The sequence below is a fragment of the Triturus cristatus genome, chromosome 7 (assembly GCF_964204655.1).
Source record: "Triturus cristatus chromosome 7, aTriCri1.1, whole genome shotgun sequence".
Classification (NCBI taxonomy): domain Eukaryota; kingdom Metazoa; phylum Chordata; class Amphibia; order Caudata; family Salamandridae; genus Triturus; species Triturus cristatus.
The window spans coordinates 622494123-622511591 of NC_140590.1; the positions used below are offsets into that span (position 1 = coordinate 622494123).

A 17469-nucleotide genomic window follows, 5' to 3' on the forward strand; every position below is an offset into this window, starting at 1 on the left:
CCGCCGCGAGGCTTGCAATAAGCATTCAGGTAAAATAAGCCGTTTTGCCCGCTTGAATTGTGTGATATTGTGACGGAGGTGCTGCGATTTTCTTTCATTTATATTTTTAGCAACCGTGCGTGGGTAGATTAATTAGTACAAAAGCCTAGGCCTGGCCCGCCTCGGCGCCTCAGATGAGGACGTCAAAAAAGCGTATCGCAAGCAGGCGCGCTGCGCTACCACCGCTTCATGGGGGAAACACCCATTACAACAAATTCAGATTCACGCGCTGCCATTGCAACGCGGGTTTAACATCGCGGGTCCGGAGCCTTCATACCGCAGATGGAAACAGATCTGCAGATTAATGCTTTCAAAAGAGACATCCGTTGGTGACTTGCAATTTATAACTTAAAGTCCTAATATAGAATAGTGAGCTATTAACTTTCAGCCCAGAACTGCGTAAACACACCGACAAATATACATTACAAAATTGATTAATGTTGCAAAGAGGGTACATTTGGCAAAAAACGATTCTTATTATTAAAGGAAGCTCCCAACTTTGCTGTTTCTTTTTCGACTCTGCGTTTGTGCTTCTCCACACCAAGCACTCTTAAACTACTGCCTACCAGTATGGGTGACATGTGACTCCTACACTTTCACTCCTTTGGCTTATGGGCAAAAAAACATTGTCGCACACGGCGCAGCCAGCACTAAAAGCTTTCGAAGCACCTGCTGCAGCGTTTCTTTCCGCCGGCAATTACCAGGCCTCACAGAAATGTGTAGGAAACTTGTGTGATGAATTACCATCCTGGAAAGAGATCCGTGTTTTGTATAGTTGAGGTTGTGACCTCGGTGAAGTTAGTGCAGAGGGTTAATATGCCTGCTGCAAAGAACATGTACGAAGTCGATTACAGAGTGCATAGGATGGGAACAGATCTGCAGATTAATGCTTTCAAAAGAGACATCCGTTGATGACTTGCAATTTATAACTTAAAGTCCTAATATAGAATAGTGAGCTATTAACTTTCAGCCCAGAACTGCGTAAACACACCGACAAATATACATTACACAATTGATTAATGTTGCAAAGAGGGTACATTTGGCGAAAAAACGATTCTTATTATTAAAGGAAGCTCCCAACTTTGCTGTTTCTTTTTCGATACAACTTATCGATTCGCAAGGAACGTAGGGCTCACGTCTGGCCAGCTCCAAAAGTGAGGGGGAAATGGCAGGAGGCACGCTGGCTGACACCTTTTATATCCCACCCATACGTTTTTACAAGGGTGACGGTAAATTAGTACATTACGTATGGTTTGAAATGTACGTATTTTGTGGGAATAAATACACAGCCAAAAAAAATGAAAAAAAAGGGGAATAGAAATAAAAGAATTGCCGTCAGGGTTAAGGGGAGGGGGCGCAGGGGGGCAGGGCCGCGATAATATCGCTTGACAAGTTTTCCTTTAGCATTATTATTGCACAGCATTCAATGGTTTACTGATTTTAATAAAGCAAAAATATATTAATGTTTCTCTGTCAGCCGGAGCCCTTAGGTTTGATGTGGAACGGGGGTAGGTGGGACAAGTGGATTTTACAGGACATGTAGATCTCAGTGGCATTTTGTCCCTTGGACAACTAGATTATTTGGAAAATTCCACACCCCTGTTCTGCATTAGGGCCAGTGTCGTAGGTGGTGGGGCAAGTGGGAGCATCTGTATAATGTAGAGCAGACTGGGTAAGATCGTCATTTTGACGGCGGCAATCTTACCCAACCAGGAAAGGGCGTGTTTTTTCCAACTGTTTAGTTCGATACGCAATTTGTGCAAAGCCTCTGCATACTTCACTTGCACAGTTTTCGCGGTGGTAGAGAAAACCTGTAGCCTCAGATAGGTAATATCTGTAGCTGCCCAGGAGAACGGGAAATGAAGCGATAGTTGGAGCCAATCCGCCGTGGGGGAGGGTAAGACTCAAAGCCTGAGTCTTTTTCAAGTTAAGTTTAAAACCGGACGCCGCACTGAAAGCCTCGACCTCCGCCAGCAGAGGGGAAAGAGAGAGCAACGGGAGCTTTAAGAACAGAAGTACGTCGTCCGCGTATAGGGAGATCTTATGTTCCCTGCTCCCCATCCGGATCCCAGTTACCGAGGGGCGTTGACTCACTCTTTCGGCAAAGGGCTCCATGTAGAGCGCAAAAAGGAGGGGTGAGAGGGGACATCAGTGCCACTTCCTCCCCGGAAAGGACGTGAGACCACCCCATAACCCGGATGCGTGCTTGGGGACCATGACAGACGCAATTCACCCATCTCCGGAACCTTTCGCCAAGCCCAAAGCGACAGAGAACCTGTTGTAAGTAAGTCCAGTGGACCCGGTCAAACGCCTTTTCGGCATCCACGAGAGAAGAAACGTCTGGGTCTGTGTCCGCTGCGTCTTGTCCAATAAGTGACAGTGTACGGGTCCCATCCCCGCAGCTGCGTTCCGGGATGAAGCCTGACTAATCTGGATCCACCATGCCCTGCATGTGGGGAGCAAGTCTGGCAGCCAAAATACTAGTGAAGATTTTCAGGTCCACGTTGAGCAAGGAGCTAGGGCGATAGGCGGCACACTCTCTGGGATCCTTTCCGGGCTTGGGAATGACCACTATCTCCGCCATTGACATCAATGGAGTAAGGTCCCCAGAATCGCTAAAGGCGTTGAACAGGCTCACCAGAAGGGGAACAAATCCGACGCATAGGTTTTATAAAAATCGACCGGGAGGCCATCCTTCCCCGGCGCCTTGCCAACCGAAAGGCCCTGGATAGCCCTTAAGACCTCCTCGGGACTTATGTCTGCATCCAAATTGGCAGCAACCGGAGCTGCCAGCAGGGTCACCGGTGCCACTTGCGCATAATCCCTGGCCACAGCCGGATCTAGGCTATCGCCGAGTAGAGAGTCTTATAGAAAGCTTCAAAGGCAGACACAATGTCCACGTCGTCGCGCAGGGTCTCTCCCTGTTCAGTCACGATTTCCGCGACTCGACGTGTCGCTGTTTCAGCTCGCAGGGCGTGTGCAAGAAGCCTCCCCGCCTTGTTCCCTCCTTCATAGTAGTGCTGTTTGGTACGGCGCAAACCATATTTGGCACGATCAAGATCCAATGACCGCAGTTGCTTCCTCGTGTGTGTGTGTGTGTGTGTGTGTGTGTGTGTGAGAGCAAGCGTCGAGTTTGGACCGCCCCCGTGCATTGGTGTACCCCTTCAAGCTCCCAAATTTGATCCTCCAATTCCCCCCTCTTAACCCTGCAGTCTTTATTTAGGCCGGCCGCGATAGCAATACAATGGCCGCAGATGACGGCCTTTATGGCATTACCAAAGCGTAGCGGTCCCCACTGAACCCTCGTCATTCACCTCCAGGTATGCCCTGATCGCTCCACGTAGGTCAGCAATATTGACATCGTATGTGAGTAGTTTGCGGTTTAGATGCCACGCACTCTGCCGCGAGGAGCCCCCCGGGAGAAGCAGCGTTAAAACGATCGGGGAGTGGTCCAAAAGCGCCGCAACCCCAATAGAAACAGTCTGTGGCCGCCTTAACCCTCGGGGGAAGTCCCAGGGATGTGGAATTTAATAAAATATCTACTTGTCCATGGGGCAGATTGCTTCATAAATCTACCTGTCCTGTTACAAATCCACTTGTCCCTTTTGTTATATGTAATGTGGCGACAAATTATGGCAGCAATCCCATTATATAAGAGCTCTGGTCTAGCCTCTCTGATTATGCCAGGGCTCATACCATAGTAGGGTTTGAATACGAGCCATTCCTTTACATTGCCACGTTTCCGCAGATCTGCATACTGGGGCTGAAGGTAGTGGTATGCAATAGTTCCAGGGTCTGTGCAAACCTACTAACTTGCATGTTTTAAAAATGTTCACTTTTTTCTAATCTTTTCCCATACCGAGAAAGGTTGGAACTTTACTCCTGACAATGGCAGATGTGAAACTTCTTCCAGGGTTGGGAAAAAATTTGTTGGAGGGAAAAAGAACTTGTAAACACTCAGATTTTCATGTGAGTAAATCTAGACATGCATATTTGCTCATGCTAAAATGCAGTTCACAAATATTTTCCAGGAGTACCATTTCTTAGCCTACTCCTGTAAACTCTTGTGAATGCATGAAAGTTGAATATCTGCACTTAATGCAAGGATATATACCATGGGTGCACTTTTGAGACTTTCTTTATAATTGGGCCCCTAATTAGGGCTGGCATTAACCATGTCCTTTTGTGTAAATTCTGTCTCTATCAACTGGCTTCACTGTGAGTGACATCATTCTGCTCTTTCACAAGGAGCATATCGGCACACAACATAGTTTTGTTCAGTGCCACGAACTACTGTGGAAATGTGTGCTTTTTGAGACCAAAAACAGTTATTGCTTTTACAAATGTTTGTTATAATGGTGAGGACCCAGCAGCTCCCACACCAATAAGGTTTTACAAAAACCATGCCAAATCAAGTCACACATTGACAAAACCAAAAGGCTGACCACCAATTTGACGTGCTGGCTTTGCCAATGCTTGTTTATTTTTATGTTTCCAGTAATCCTATTGAAACTGGTTACACTAATTTTCCATTATGAATCTTCTTTGGGTAATACTAGCATGCATCAACACATTTTACTAAATGATGCTGTAAAGAAATGGTACCTAAAGGTTTACAGTAATTTAGCTAAATGTTTTATTCCTACTTGTATTTTTTTGTGAACAATTTGTTTGAAAGCAAATACTACTCAATCTTGCTTTCAAGCTTCTGCAAATATTTGCATCCAATCAGAGAGAATTCTGGGAGCATTATAAACATCATCATATTGCTAAACTTTGAAAACGTGTGTGCACATTTTTATACTGGATACTGGAACCACTGTCAGTATTGCAGTCCGATCTTACAACATTTACTTAGAGCGCTTACCCTAATAATAAAGGCTTTGCATTAATTAACCATATATACAGGTTTGAACAGCATTAACACATGGAGATAAATAACTGCAGACAGTGCCCTTCTCTGATCCATAACGTGTTACTGCAATCTGGCAGCCAAAGGGTTTGTGTTGTAGGGGATTGGGCCTACTTGTCCCAAGGACAAAAGACACATTAAAACTTGTTGCCCTTGACCCCAAACAATATGTCCTGGGTGTCGGGCTATAGGAATTCCCCATCCCTGAGTCCAGAAAAGGTCAATGCGAGCGTACGTTTGATGGGCCACAGAGAAAGGTGTACTCCCGTGCAGTCGGGAAGCGATGGCACCAGGCATCTGTGAGGCCTGCCTCCCTTAGTCTCTGGAGCATCATGTCAGAGATCGAGCCTGTGTGCCCCATCCACAACGTCGATCTTTCCCGCTCCGCGTCGGGGACTATGTTAAAATCCCCTCCAATGACATGGTCCTCATCAGGGGATTCCGGAATCAAACTCATAGCATCTCGTAAGAAGGCCTCCTGGTGCTCTTTAGGGCTATAGACGAGGCAATCGTGTGGACCCTCTCACCCAGCAGTACCCTCAATGCTAAGAGACGGCCTGCAGCCTCCGTGTGTGTTCCCACCACCTTCCTCGGGAAAGTGCGTGGCTAAAAGAATCGCCACGCCTGCCCGCTTACCTGCTCCCACCTAGAAATATGGGGATCGAAGCCGTTTCCAATCCGACCGCATGAGATGGGTCTCCTGTAGGAGGCAGATATCACACTTAGCCTCCCTCAACAAGGCAAGGAGTGCACGCCTTTTCGCTGGTGAATTAAGACCCTGCTCATTGAAGCTCATGATAACTACCGCTGAGTCTCCTCCGCAAGGCCAGGGTCACCACTGCGACCAGGGCCATCGCCGATCGCGGGAGGCACAGCCTGTGCTCTCCACCTCAGGGGCACCTCCTCCGGACGGTCAGGACTCACTCAGGCCTTCACTGCCGGTCAAACCGCGGGTCCGCGCTCCTCTTCTCATAACGGTTGCTAAAGCAAGGCCCGCGCGGCCTCGTCGTCTCCGGGCTGTCTGGGCTGCGGCAGCTGCTGGCGCCAAAACCTTTCTTCCTCTGCAGGTGTACTGACGCCACTGGAGTTGCGGAAGACTGAGGAATACAACCCCGCAGATTATCAGTCTCAAAGCCACCAATGGAAGCCTGTTGCCGGCCTCGGCGAGCGGAGCCCCTAAAGAACGGTGTTACTCCGCCGCCATCTTGGCCACGCCCCGCAGTTTATATTTTAAATGGTTATTTCATCTGTATGCTTAAATACTTTGTAATTGGTTTGACAATGTGATAGGATTTTGCCATGAGCCCTGCATTTTTGTTAGATCACCAGTTGTTTCCAGACTCTGTTGAGATAACTACAAATCTTAAAGTATCGTTATATCCTCTTCATTGCTTCTGTAACATAGTAGGTTAGTAAGAAATGTCAATGTCACCAACTTTGACTGCAAATGTTGTTTGAAAACCAAATTTTATATGCAAACTCGGTAGTGTTTTTATAATTGATTTGCTTTGTTTTAATTTCTTTCCCCAGCCCTGCAAAAAGCCGCGCAGAGATGATGATCTTCCAGTCAAAACAATAACAAACTATTTTTCACCTTTGCTGAAAAGTGTTGATAGAGTGTTCTCGCCGCCAAAATCCAGTAACAACAAAGATTATTTCAAAAGCACTCCACCTAAGAAGGACACTAATCTACCTCCAAACAATGGAAAAACCTGTGAAAATGTAAAGTCATTCAATAATCTTGAATATCCTATGTCACCAGTAACAACTTCGCAGGTGCAATCAAAGCGAAAAAGACGAAAGAAGGTGAATTTAGAGTCCATATTAGGTGATTTAAAGCCGTCTGAGCACCAGTCTGCTGTGGAAATCATTACGGATGTCAGCCGTCAAAGCCAGGACCCTGACGTGGCCTGTATGAGTGTTGGCTTTATGGGTAGTGACACTGCTGCCCTGCTTGCTCAACTTTGTCATGAAAGTGTACTGTCAAAAGTTGGGGAACAGCTCGAGCTGAGCAGCGACGTATCAGACCTTGCATGCAAAACCAAAGCAATACAAAGCTCTCTAAAATGTGAGAGGAAGTCGAGGAAAAGAAAGTTCGACAATGAGATCTCTCCAGGTGAGGACAAACGGACTAAAGAGGTGAAAAACAAACCTGATAGTTTAGAAATACTTTCGTCTTCACTCATTCAAAACAAAAGCACTTTAACCGAATCAAGCTTGGAAGTTAACATAGATGAAACCTCCAGGTTAAACAATGATAGTGTTGTAACTGTTTCATTTGAAGATTTTATTAAAAACCAAAAAAGTGAAGCAGATCATGGTTTTGTAGCTCAGGATTCTGTACTCAAGAAGGCTGCTGAGAGTAATGACGGGGATGAAAGTGGCAGTGGAACTGAGAGAAGTGAGAAAGCCCCACTGTGTACTAAAACAATGACTGTTCTTGTGCAAGTTCATTCCTCTCCTCCAAAATCTACCAGTGAATTGAAACACAAAAATCCTGAAAAAAAGATAGCTTCAATTTTTTTGCCTAAAACTATACAATTGAAAACAGAATGCGAGTCTTTTACCAGTGATGAACAGGCTCAACAAATACTACTGAAAAGAAAATCAAATGTTGTTATTGAAGAGGAAGATTTGGAATTGGCAGTGCTGGAAGTTAGTGGTTCAGATTCAGTAAAATCAAAGAGCACTGTAGAAGAAAGAAAACAGTTTATGAAAGCTTTTAGGCAACCCTCTTTGGATGCTGGAAAAACTGCCCAAAAGAAAGCTGCTGGAAAGCCTCTTGAAATTAACAACAAATCTTTGACTGAGAAAACAAGTATTGATGAAGGGAGCATCATAGATGCAAATAAAAGCAAGAAAAAAACTAAAAAAACTGCAAAAGTTGTTTCTGATGACTCTGTTCAGCCGCCTCCTGAAACATTTGATAAAGGAAATGTTAAAAGTAAAGTGTTCAGGAAAGAAAGAAAAAACGTTAAACTATCCAATGAAGCAGAAACTGCAAGAAGACCACAGAATACTTCTAAAAACCAGCAAAGTGAAATTGTTGACGCAAACGCAGTCATTGTGGGTGACAGTTTAAACCAAAACAAATCTCCAGTTTTAGAAAAATGTGGAGTTGCTTTGAGGAGAAGTTCACGGCAGCATACCCCAGACACATCCCAAAGTAAGACTCCAACTAAAATACAAATTGATGATGCGCCTAAGACTCCACCAACAGATGGCCCGTTACAAGTCTCCACACCTAAAGCGAGCAGTATTCAACATTCTGCATTTAAAAATATGTTTGATGGTCCTTCACAAGTTTCTACACCAAAGCTTAACAGACGATCTTTGAGAAAAAGTAAAGTGTACAAGTCTGAGATGATCACATCCTCTGAAATCCAAAGTCCAATAAGGTAAATGTTTTCATTATTAATGTGAGTGCAGTTGTTTTCTCTAGTAAGTTGATAGAGCTGATGAATGTTAGGAATCAATCCAAGTTCAAAGTAATGGTTGTTTTTATGAGCTTTCTATTTTATTGCATTTTATTTGGTTACTAGATTGAAAAACATTGTGCATTACATTATTAAGCCTTTTGTCAATCTTCTGGATTGTTTGAGAAATGATTGATCTTTTTAAGTGTGTGTTTTAGTTCATCTGTGTGAACAATGAAAAATATTCTTATCCTACATGTTCTTTCTTCACCATAGTGGTCTTCTCCTCTCACTTGGCCCATTTTGTCATACAAAAAGCATCACACATAATTGCGTCCCATTGGTCTGCTCCTTTTTTTAACCAACTTTTTTTTTAACGATAATCATACTCCTTTATTCTTACCTTTTAGTCTTCCCTTGATGTAATGTCATACCAAAAACACTTCAAAATCGTCTACACTGTTTACTATTCTCAAACATGGTACCTGTTCTCCATATTCTAGCAAAATTAATTTGTCTTTCTCGTGGTACTTATTGCTCTTCTACGAAGCATTTCTTAAAAAGCTGTGACCAACTGGACTAACAACTTTAAGAACTCTGGTACCATCTAGAAATGTTCAAATGTTGCTCATTTCAAAACTTGCTACATTTTCTCTTTGGCAGCCAAGTCTGAAAAATTTTACTATTGATGGTTTTTTGTTAAGTGTTGATTGAAAGTGACCTTGAGGTTCTTGCATATGTTTACATATTGCATGGATCGTACAGTATCCTTTCACACAACTATGCTATTTCCCTAATCTGTTGCTAACATGTCGAATGATTAACGGTTATTTGAATAGTTCGAATTTAAATGTTTTTAATGCTGGCTTGTTTGTTAATTTAGGATGCGGTTTACGCGACTATTTCTAAACAGCCGCAAAAAGGATTCTGAAACTGGAGAAGATGCTGAGTTTACCCCAAGAAGTAAGAAGGTAATTATAGAAGAGACATATATTTTAATATACGTGTACTTATGTAGTACCTCCATCAAAGCCCCCTAGTGAAGAGACCCATCTGATATTAGTTTGAATTGATGCCTGCATGAGGCATAAAGTTTTGTCAATGCTCTCAATTTTCCCAACCCAGACTTAAAACCTTCTGTTTCCCCCTACACAACCTTTTCATTCTCTTTCATCTGTAGCCATCTAAAAAGTGTCTCCTGAGCTGAAACCAACCTGCCTATATTACACTTGTAACAACTATGTGAGACTGAACAGTCACTTTATTTGCCGAACTATTCTTGGTGCCTTGTGATTGGGCCAGGGAGAAGACTGGTGGGATTTGGCCTCCCTCATTGTGAAGGACGTGACCGGCAAAGAGGTATAGGGGCTTAGGGTGTTACCCTACTGTATATAGAAATATAGTTCACATATAGACTGCTAACTTGCAAAGCTGGGAACACACCTTTGCATCTGTTTCTATTTTATGCATAAGACTAGGCTGGTTGCATGATAGTCCGAAACTGCATTCACTTGCCAATCATGCCAAGAAGTGTACAGCCAGATATATACTTGTTTAAACATAAAACAAAACTAGCAGCACAGGGATTGTTTTTCTGGCCCTAGTTGATGCTTTTTTTCGGAAAGGCCCATGCAGATTCAAATGCCGCCTTCTATTTCTGTTCAAAGGCAACGGGGAGTAGCGATGTTCAAGTCACACTGTAAAGTTCTTGCACTTTTAGTTGCTTTCTGATTCGACATTTTAATAAGAGTTGGGCCTTCATCTATTTTTATGCTCGATCAGACTTGAGTGAGCTTTAAAACCAGGCAGGACTTGAGTGAGCTTTAAAACCAGGCAGTTTAATCTTGATAAGCATTGAAGGCCATGCTCTCAGGTTCATTCAGCTGACAGTAACTAATTGTAGCGATCGACTTGTCAATGTGTTTTCTAGCCTACCTGTGATACATTTTCATAAATGACCTGAAATGCCTAACCATTTGGCTGAAAAACATAGCAGTGAAGATTAATGGCTACAACTTAATATTTTTGGGCAAGAATAAAACCATCAAATATTAACTTGCTCCTTTGGGAAACTGAAGAATTTATTCAGTGTGGTAAAAATCCAATATCTAAGAAAGGCAAGCATAATAGACACATGCTAGTGGTTGAGAACACTTTTGCCACGTGTCTTGTAGTACCTCATGGTACTAGCATTTGTTCCTAACCAATTACATAGGATTACAGACTGAAAGCAACCTAATTCATCATAAGTAACTTGCCTCAAGCTGGCCATCTGTAATTCGCATATGCTGCTATCCTAGATTGCTTAGCAGTCATTTATCCTGGCATTACAATATCTAGAAATTGGAAAATTACATTAAAAGAATATACTCCGATTCTCTCTATAGATTTTCATACAAATGTGAAGTCTGGAATCATCAAAACTAACCTTATGAGTATGATGTAGAATGCAGACTAGTGCTGCAGCTAGATAATCTTTAATCTTGGATCAATATAAGAATTGTTCAAATTTGTTGGGTACAACAACTGCATATTCTCTAGTGAACAAAAAGTTAATCTACATCCTTGACTAGGTCCACTGGTTATGCACTTAAACACAGGTGTGATGAGAGGAATACTTACAAAAGTCTCTGCCATTGGTAATTGCTAAGGCAACATACCAGTCCATCATCTTTTTGCTATCCATGGCACTTACGTCCGCGTCAAGCCATATGCAGAGAAGACTTAGTCATTCCACAAACAGCTAACGGGATAAAGTGGCAAGGCGTAGCCTAAGAAATACAAAAATGTACGAGGAGCAGTAACTAGCAACAAGTTCAAGTACAGAATAAAATCCAGAATTCATCCTCAGCAAAGTGTTCGGCTTTAGCAGCAAAAAAGGAATTACAAAGCATATCCTAACCTGTGCAAAAAACAATTCAATAGCAGCAGTACATGTGCAAAAACGCAATCTAAATTCTCACTTTGGCTGAGTTTTTAAATTAACAGCAGAACAAAAGATGGGAAATTAACACAGCATCTCCCTCTTGTGCAAACAGCAGCAGAAAACAGCAATTAAAATATATACATAAACTCCTTAAAATAATTAAAGTTTTATACACACTGCTTCATTTTTTGGACAAAATAGAAAATCTAGGGGCTGAAGCTACATTTTTAACACTATTTGGTAAGAACATTGGCCGAAGCCATCAACGGCAGCTCAAGGTCAATGATGGATATGCAAATAAGACATGATCCAGGGTCTGAAAGCTCAGTTTGCAAAGGTTGCAGGTTTTTCCATTTCTCAAATTTGGGGACCAGTTTGCTGTTAGATCGTTTAAAGGTAGAAGATTCATGCGACATAGTGTGCGAAATCGTCGGGTTCCATGCTGTAAATTCCAGTATACACATTTTTGGAAAGTTTTTGGTGTGTTTGTCCTTGCGATTAACTCTAGTCTCTTTTTGGAATTACAGAATTCAATGTCTCTAGTAAAGCTAATCTTACCACTAGAGTTTTTTAAGAAAGATTTAAATTCTGATGGAAGAAGAGTAGTCACTAAATCTTCTTGTACAGTGAAGTTTTTTTTAGTGCAAATAAAAAATCGTGATAGAAGGAATAATTACTTGCCTGAACACCGAAAATGTCTTGACACATGATCCCTCTTAATGAGTCTTGCTTGCTATTTTTCAACTGGTATCCCCAGTGTAAAACCCTAGCTAGGCCTTGAATGTAGGAACTTATTTTGCCAAATTCCAGCCTAATAGCAGCCGTTGGAACGAACGTATTAAAATTACACAATTTACGTAATATCTGACCTTCGGTTCTATCCAAAAAAAATCCAATCCTTGACAGGGATGGATTCAATGACATAGAGCAGCGTTGGTGGAATTTTTACTTTAAAAACCATTAATACATGTAAAAAATGCCTTCTACCCATAGCATTATAAAAGATACATAAACCGTGAGATACTGCTTTACATGAGCTGTGTTCAATATGGAGTTTGTTCTTTGTGCAACCTGCCATTAGTTTCCCTAACTAAAGATATGAATCTACCACCTCCAGTTTTTCAGAACCTCTGTGCCAATTAAAATTACATAATTTTCTTTTTTTTTTTACATTTCATAACTAAAATTTTACTTATAGAAACATTTATTTTCAAGAAATGACCCACTGTATAGTTCTGCAAGGAAATCAACTTTCTATTCAACCCACTAGGGGTTAGGTCCATTACTACAATATCATCTGCGTAAAGGAGGCATGCAAAAGGCCGGTTTCTGATCTTTGGGGCGTCTCCCTCAGCATGATCAAAACAATCGGGTAGATCAGCTATATATAAAGAAAACCGCAACGGCGCTAACAAGTAACCTTGTTTCAAGCCATTTTCAGTAGGGATAGCTTCTGATAAGCCTTTATTTCGACCCATTAGTACCTTGCACCACGTTTGTGAATGTAGTGCGATAATTAGAGATAGCAGTGGATAGGGCAGGCCCATTTTTTGCAATTTTCTCCATAATAAAGGTCGATCTATCTTAACAAATGCAGTTGAAAAATCTATAAACGCCATGTATACATTTGAACTACGAATAATTGTATATTTCTCCTCTGTTAGTTTCAGCATGAAGATGTTATCTAAGGTGGAGTTATTTTTCCTGAAACCTGCTTGTTCTAAAGGAAGAACCTTCTTCTCCGCCACTCATTCCGTAAGATGATCAAGGATACTACGGGCAAAATATTTTCCCGCAGCATCTAATAGGGCTATTTGCCAGTAGTTACCAGGATGTGTTCTAGGACCCTTTTTATATAATGGGATTAGAATACTTCCGGACCAAGATGAAGGAGTCTTCTCCTGAGAGTAGCACAGATTAAACAGAGGAGCTAGATAAGTAGCCCACAGAAGTGGCTCCTTTTTAATTTCTGTCATGGGAATTTCATCAGGAACCATTGCTCCAGATGATCTCATTTTTTTTAATTGCTCCAACTACATCATTAATTGAGTGTACATAATTAGATTCTGGAGTTTTAAGCTGGTCGGGTGTCGCAATAATTGAACTGATGGAATTAAAATTCGCAGAATACAGTTCTAGTAAATGAACTTTCCAATCCTCTTCTTTAATGGGAATAGGGAGAGAATTCACTCTTGTGCCACAGCAGTCGGCGATTATTTCCCAATATCTTTTGGAATTATTTTTAGATGCAGCCTCTTTTAGCTGCACCCATACTCCATCTTCTTTTATTCGTCTTAGGGAGCGTTTTTTCCTTTGTCTTTTGCTCTTTAGTAAATTTATTAAATTACTTCGTTCGTGAGAAAGATTCAAGAACTGGGCCCTCACTAGTTTATTTATTTCCCTATTTAACATTAATAATATGTTCTTCGTTTAACTGAACTTGCGGAAATTTACAAGATTTGGCCAATGAACCTATATTGTGGGAGTAGGCTTCAAATAAATCCAATTGAAAAGAATTACACTTGCCCATCAATAATTGCTGCTGGTCACTTATTAGAACTGTTAAGCCTGCTTTTAATTTAGTGTTCGCTTGAGTGTTCCAGTGAATTCTGCCATTAGACGCATTGACCCTACTGTACTACCTTTGAAGTTCCAGGGATCTACCTTCGCGCAACTACATTAAAATTTAAAACAATTCAACATATGATCACTAAAAACATTTCCCATGACCTCCATATTTCTGAGTTTACAGAAAAAGTCTGCCAAAGTAATTAAATGATCTATAACAGGTCTCCCAGTTGGCGCCTTACGAGTATAATTTGCTGGAGTATCCTTTTCTAGCATCCCATTAACAATTATGAGATCTAAACTTTTCATCCTCAAGTAATTTGCTTCCTCTTTTGTCCGTCCTGCTTTGGTTTGGGAATTGAGCCTTGGGGATATTTAGGGCCTCATTTTTTTTCAGAATTAGCGAATACCTTTATACTACAAGATGAGACTTTAGAATTCAAATCTCCCACTAATATGAGGAACCTACAGTCTCCTCTTTCCAAAGTAGAGGAAATAAAAACAAATAAATCATTCATTAGGTAAGAATAAGATAAATCAGGAGGCAAATATGCATTTATGATCAGCAGGGGATCCAAATTGTCTTGGTCATCCTTGTGGTTTAGCTTAATCGCCTGAATTTAAGTTGGAGGCGTGAAGAATTTCTTTATGTGACGAACTAAGGCTTGTACTTAACAGACTAGCAATACCTCCTTTAGCGTGACATCTATTCACTGGGAGTGCAGGCCGGCTTAGCACTATATAGTCTTCAGCGGACCAGTTCTTTGTGATCCAAGTCTCTTGAAGGCATGTAATATCGGCGTTTGTTTTTATTAGTGCTTAAGCCGGCAGCGTTCCAAGATAACACACTAATGTCCTTGCTAGGAAGAATTCCTACCTTTGAGGCCTAGGGATCTATTTGTGTTAAGTGCACCAGCTAGCCAGCTCCATTTCTTATCTTCCTCCTCTACGGGGAGCACATGCTGAATATTTTTCTCGAAGTGTAGGGAATCCCTCCTACCTTCTTTACCAAGAAAGACCTGTAATGTGCTTTCTCTCTCTAACAAAGGTCTGATCCGAGTGGAGGTTTCTAAATCGAAGTTAGGCAGCTTATCTTGGTCCTCTTTTTTTTAAGCTTGCTCCACATCTGGGATGCCACAACAACGTAATTTATCACTATGTACCAAAATCAAGTATGAAATAGCTTTGGATATGAATGTTACTGTTGCACCCCTGAAATTATGATATTTTTTAACCTCAACCAAGGCGATGTCATTGCTTTCAATCAATTGAAGGGCCTGGAATTTCGGCAAAGCAGCCCAACAGAAAGGACCTATTCATATACGGTTCAAGGTAAAAAATAAATGAAAAATCCAGAATGTTGGGGGCAAGATGTGAGGTATCAACAAAACTAGTCACCTCGGAAATATTTTCATGCGGGTTATAAATAACATTATTATCTAAGGAAGAAACAAATAGGGAAGCATTGGGATTCAAAGTATTCTGGACAGTAGGGGAAACATTTAAGTCTGTTAACACTGCTTCTTGTGGAGGTTCATTTTGTACCCTTAAGTTCGAAAGAGAGGAACAGTTGCCCAATTGACTGCCTTCTGATTGTCCATCATCCTCCTTCAAAACATTTGAATCCAGTTTTGTGGGCATTTTTTGAATAGATTTGGGGTCAAAACGTAATAGTTTTGTCCTTTTTTTGCTAATCCATCGGCGTTTTTCCCTTTTGTCCTTCTTCTTCTTACAGACGGTATTACTTGTATTCTTAGTGGCCTTTTCTCGAACGGAAGAACATCCAACCTTCGAATCTACCTCTGTAGGTTGCTTGGAAGATTTTTGGACTGTTTTGAGAAAAATGGGGAACACCTTTCGAGATCTACTTGTATTTATTTTTTTCCAACTTAACTTGCGGACAGGACAAGGGTACAGCCGTTGTATCTAATGGCTCAAGATCAAAAAGCTGCTGTAAAAAAGATAGGTGTAAATGATCTACTGGGTCCATGTTTTCTTTCCATTTGGTTTTATTTTTCCCGCTAATGAAAGGCTTCCCAGCCTGAATGCCAAAGTCCCGCCTTTTAACATTTGAGGTAGAGTCAATTTAAATTGAATTTAACTTGTCTAAGTTATCTTCCAAAAGCAGAGGAGAAGATGATCCCTTCCCTGTATTGGGCATACGGGAGGGTAGTATGCAAGCTTTGCCTGGCGAAGATTTTTATTCGGAGGCTATAAACTTTGTCAAGGTCAAAACAGAGTCCAGAATGAGGTCGGAGTTACCTACTGATCTCTCCAATAAGACTAGGATAGAGGGCAGCACTCTTTCCAGACAAAGTAGTGATTCCGACATCGGTATTTTTGCCTCTGGATTGTTAATTGAGGGAAGAAAGTTCGGGGAAAAATCAGAAGTTAAGGAGCCCCGTGAATCTATTGAGCCTAATCCGCTGGGTGTACTGCTGAACAGATGCATTTTGACTGGACAATTCTTGGCAGAAAGTGAAGTAGCAGGAATAATTATCCTAGAAGATTCCAGGTTAAAGACGTGGGACAACTTAGGGGACTGATCTAGCTTAATATCAGGTAGCGTGAAGTCTTCTAAAATATGTTCACCCACATCTGGAACTGGGCAAAGAGCCCCTTTGGATTCAGCGATTCCATTTGCTAGAGAATGTATGGTTAAATTTGCCAGCAAGGAGTCAGCCTCCCCAAATTCCAAGGGCTGGAGATCTATAGGTCGTGGACCCCTGTTTTCGGACAATAAATTAGAGGGAACTACTGGCAGTGGTTTTCCAATGGAATCTTTAGCCTCTACATGATCTTGTTGGGAAGATTCCTGCATCTCTGCTGATTTTAAAACTTATTTCTTTTTTTGGAAAAAAGGATGGAATGGTATTAAAACTTTTCCGAATATTTATTTGCAATGAATTGTTCCTTAAAGGATTAGCTCTGTTTTTTTTTTACATGCCCTAGTATACACCAATCTACCAGAGCGCAATTTTTTTGCAGTCATAACTTAGTTCTTGTAGTAGTAGACCTTTGGCCAAGCCGACCAGCTAGAGAGGAATAAGTCCAATGTGCCAGTCCACAGATGCTCCGTTCATGCAATACCAAGGACCGGACGCAGGATTTCCCCTCCAACTCACAGGTGCACTTGATGGGAAGGCACCACGCTTAACTCCAATAGGCAGTACTCTCGTCTCCAATAAACCTAGATCATAACAAGCATATATGACAGGCACCCTCTATCTCCTGAATACCACCAACAACCTCCGACAAGGATTTTCTTCCAAAACAAATGTGGGCCCCCTCCACCTCTCCTCCTCACCACTTCGCTTTCTGCTCGATCTCCGCATTGAGACCCTCGTCACAAGTTACGTATAAAGTTCCTCTGTCACGACTGCTCCGATTGGGCCAGTTGATTTATAGTAATGAGAGTGACGACTTTTCTGGCCACACGAGGCTGCTCTGGCCTGTGAGGGCTGGGGACACTGTTAGGCGCTAAAAGGCGCTGAAGGAAGCGGGGCTGCCTCTCTGCCTCCGCTCATGCAGCTACCGTCTCAACACTCACTCTCCCGCTCCACCCCGCTCTGGACTCAGTGACCTCAGTACCCCAACTGTCCTCACTC

General features: G+C 41.9%; 1 protein-coding gene across 2 annotated transcripts in view; it reads left to right on the forward strand.

Annotated features, from left to right (window-relative positions):
• Nucleotides 1-17469, forward strand: part of ATAD5 (ATPase family AAA domain containing 5) — a 422063-nt gene that overhangs the window by 15618 nt on the left and 388976 nt on the right. For both annotated transcript variants that reach the window (XM_085617196.1, XM_085617195.1), the window contains exons 2-3: nt 6482-8349; nt 9251-9338. In XM_085617196.1, the coding sequence (XP_085473322.1) occupies nt 6482-8349; nt 9251-9338 (1956 nt within the window). The remainder of the gene's footprint in view (nt 1-6481; nt 8350-9250; nt 9339-17469) is intronic.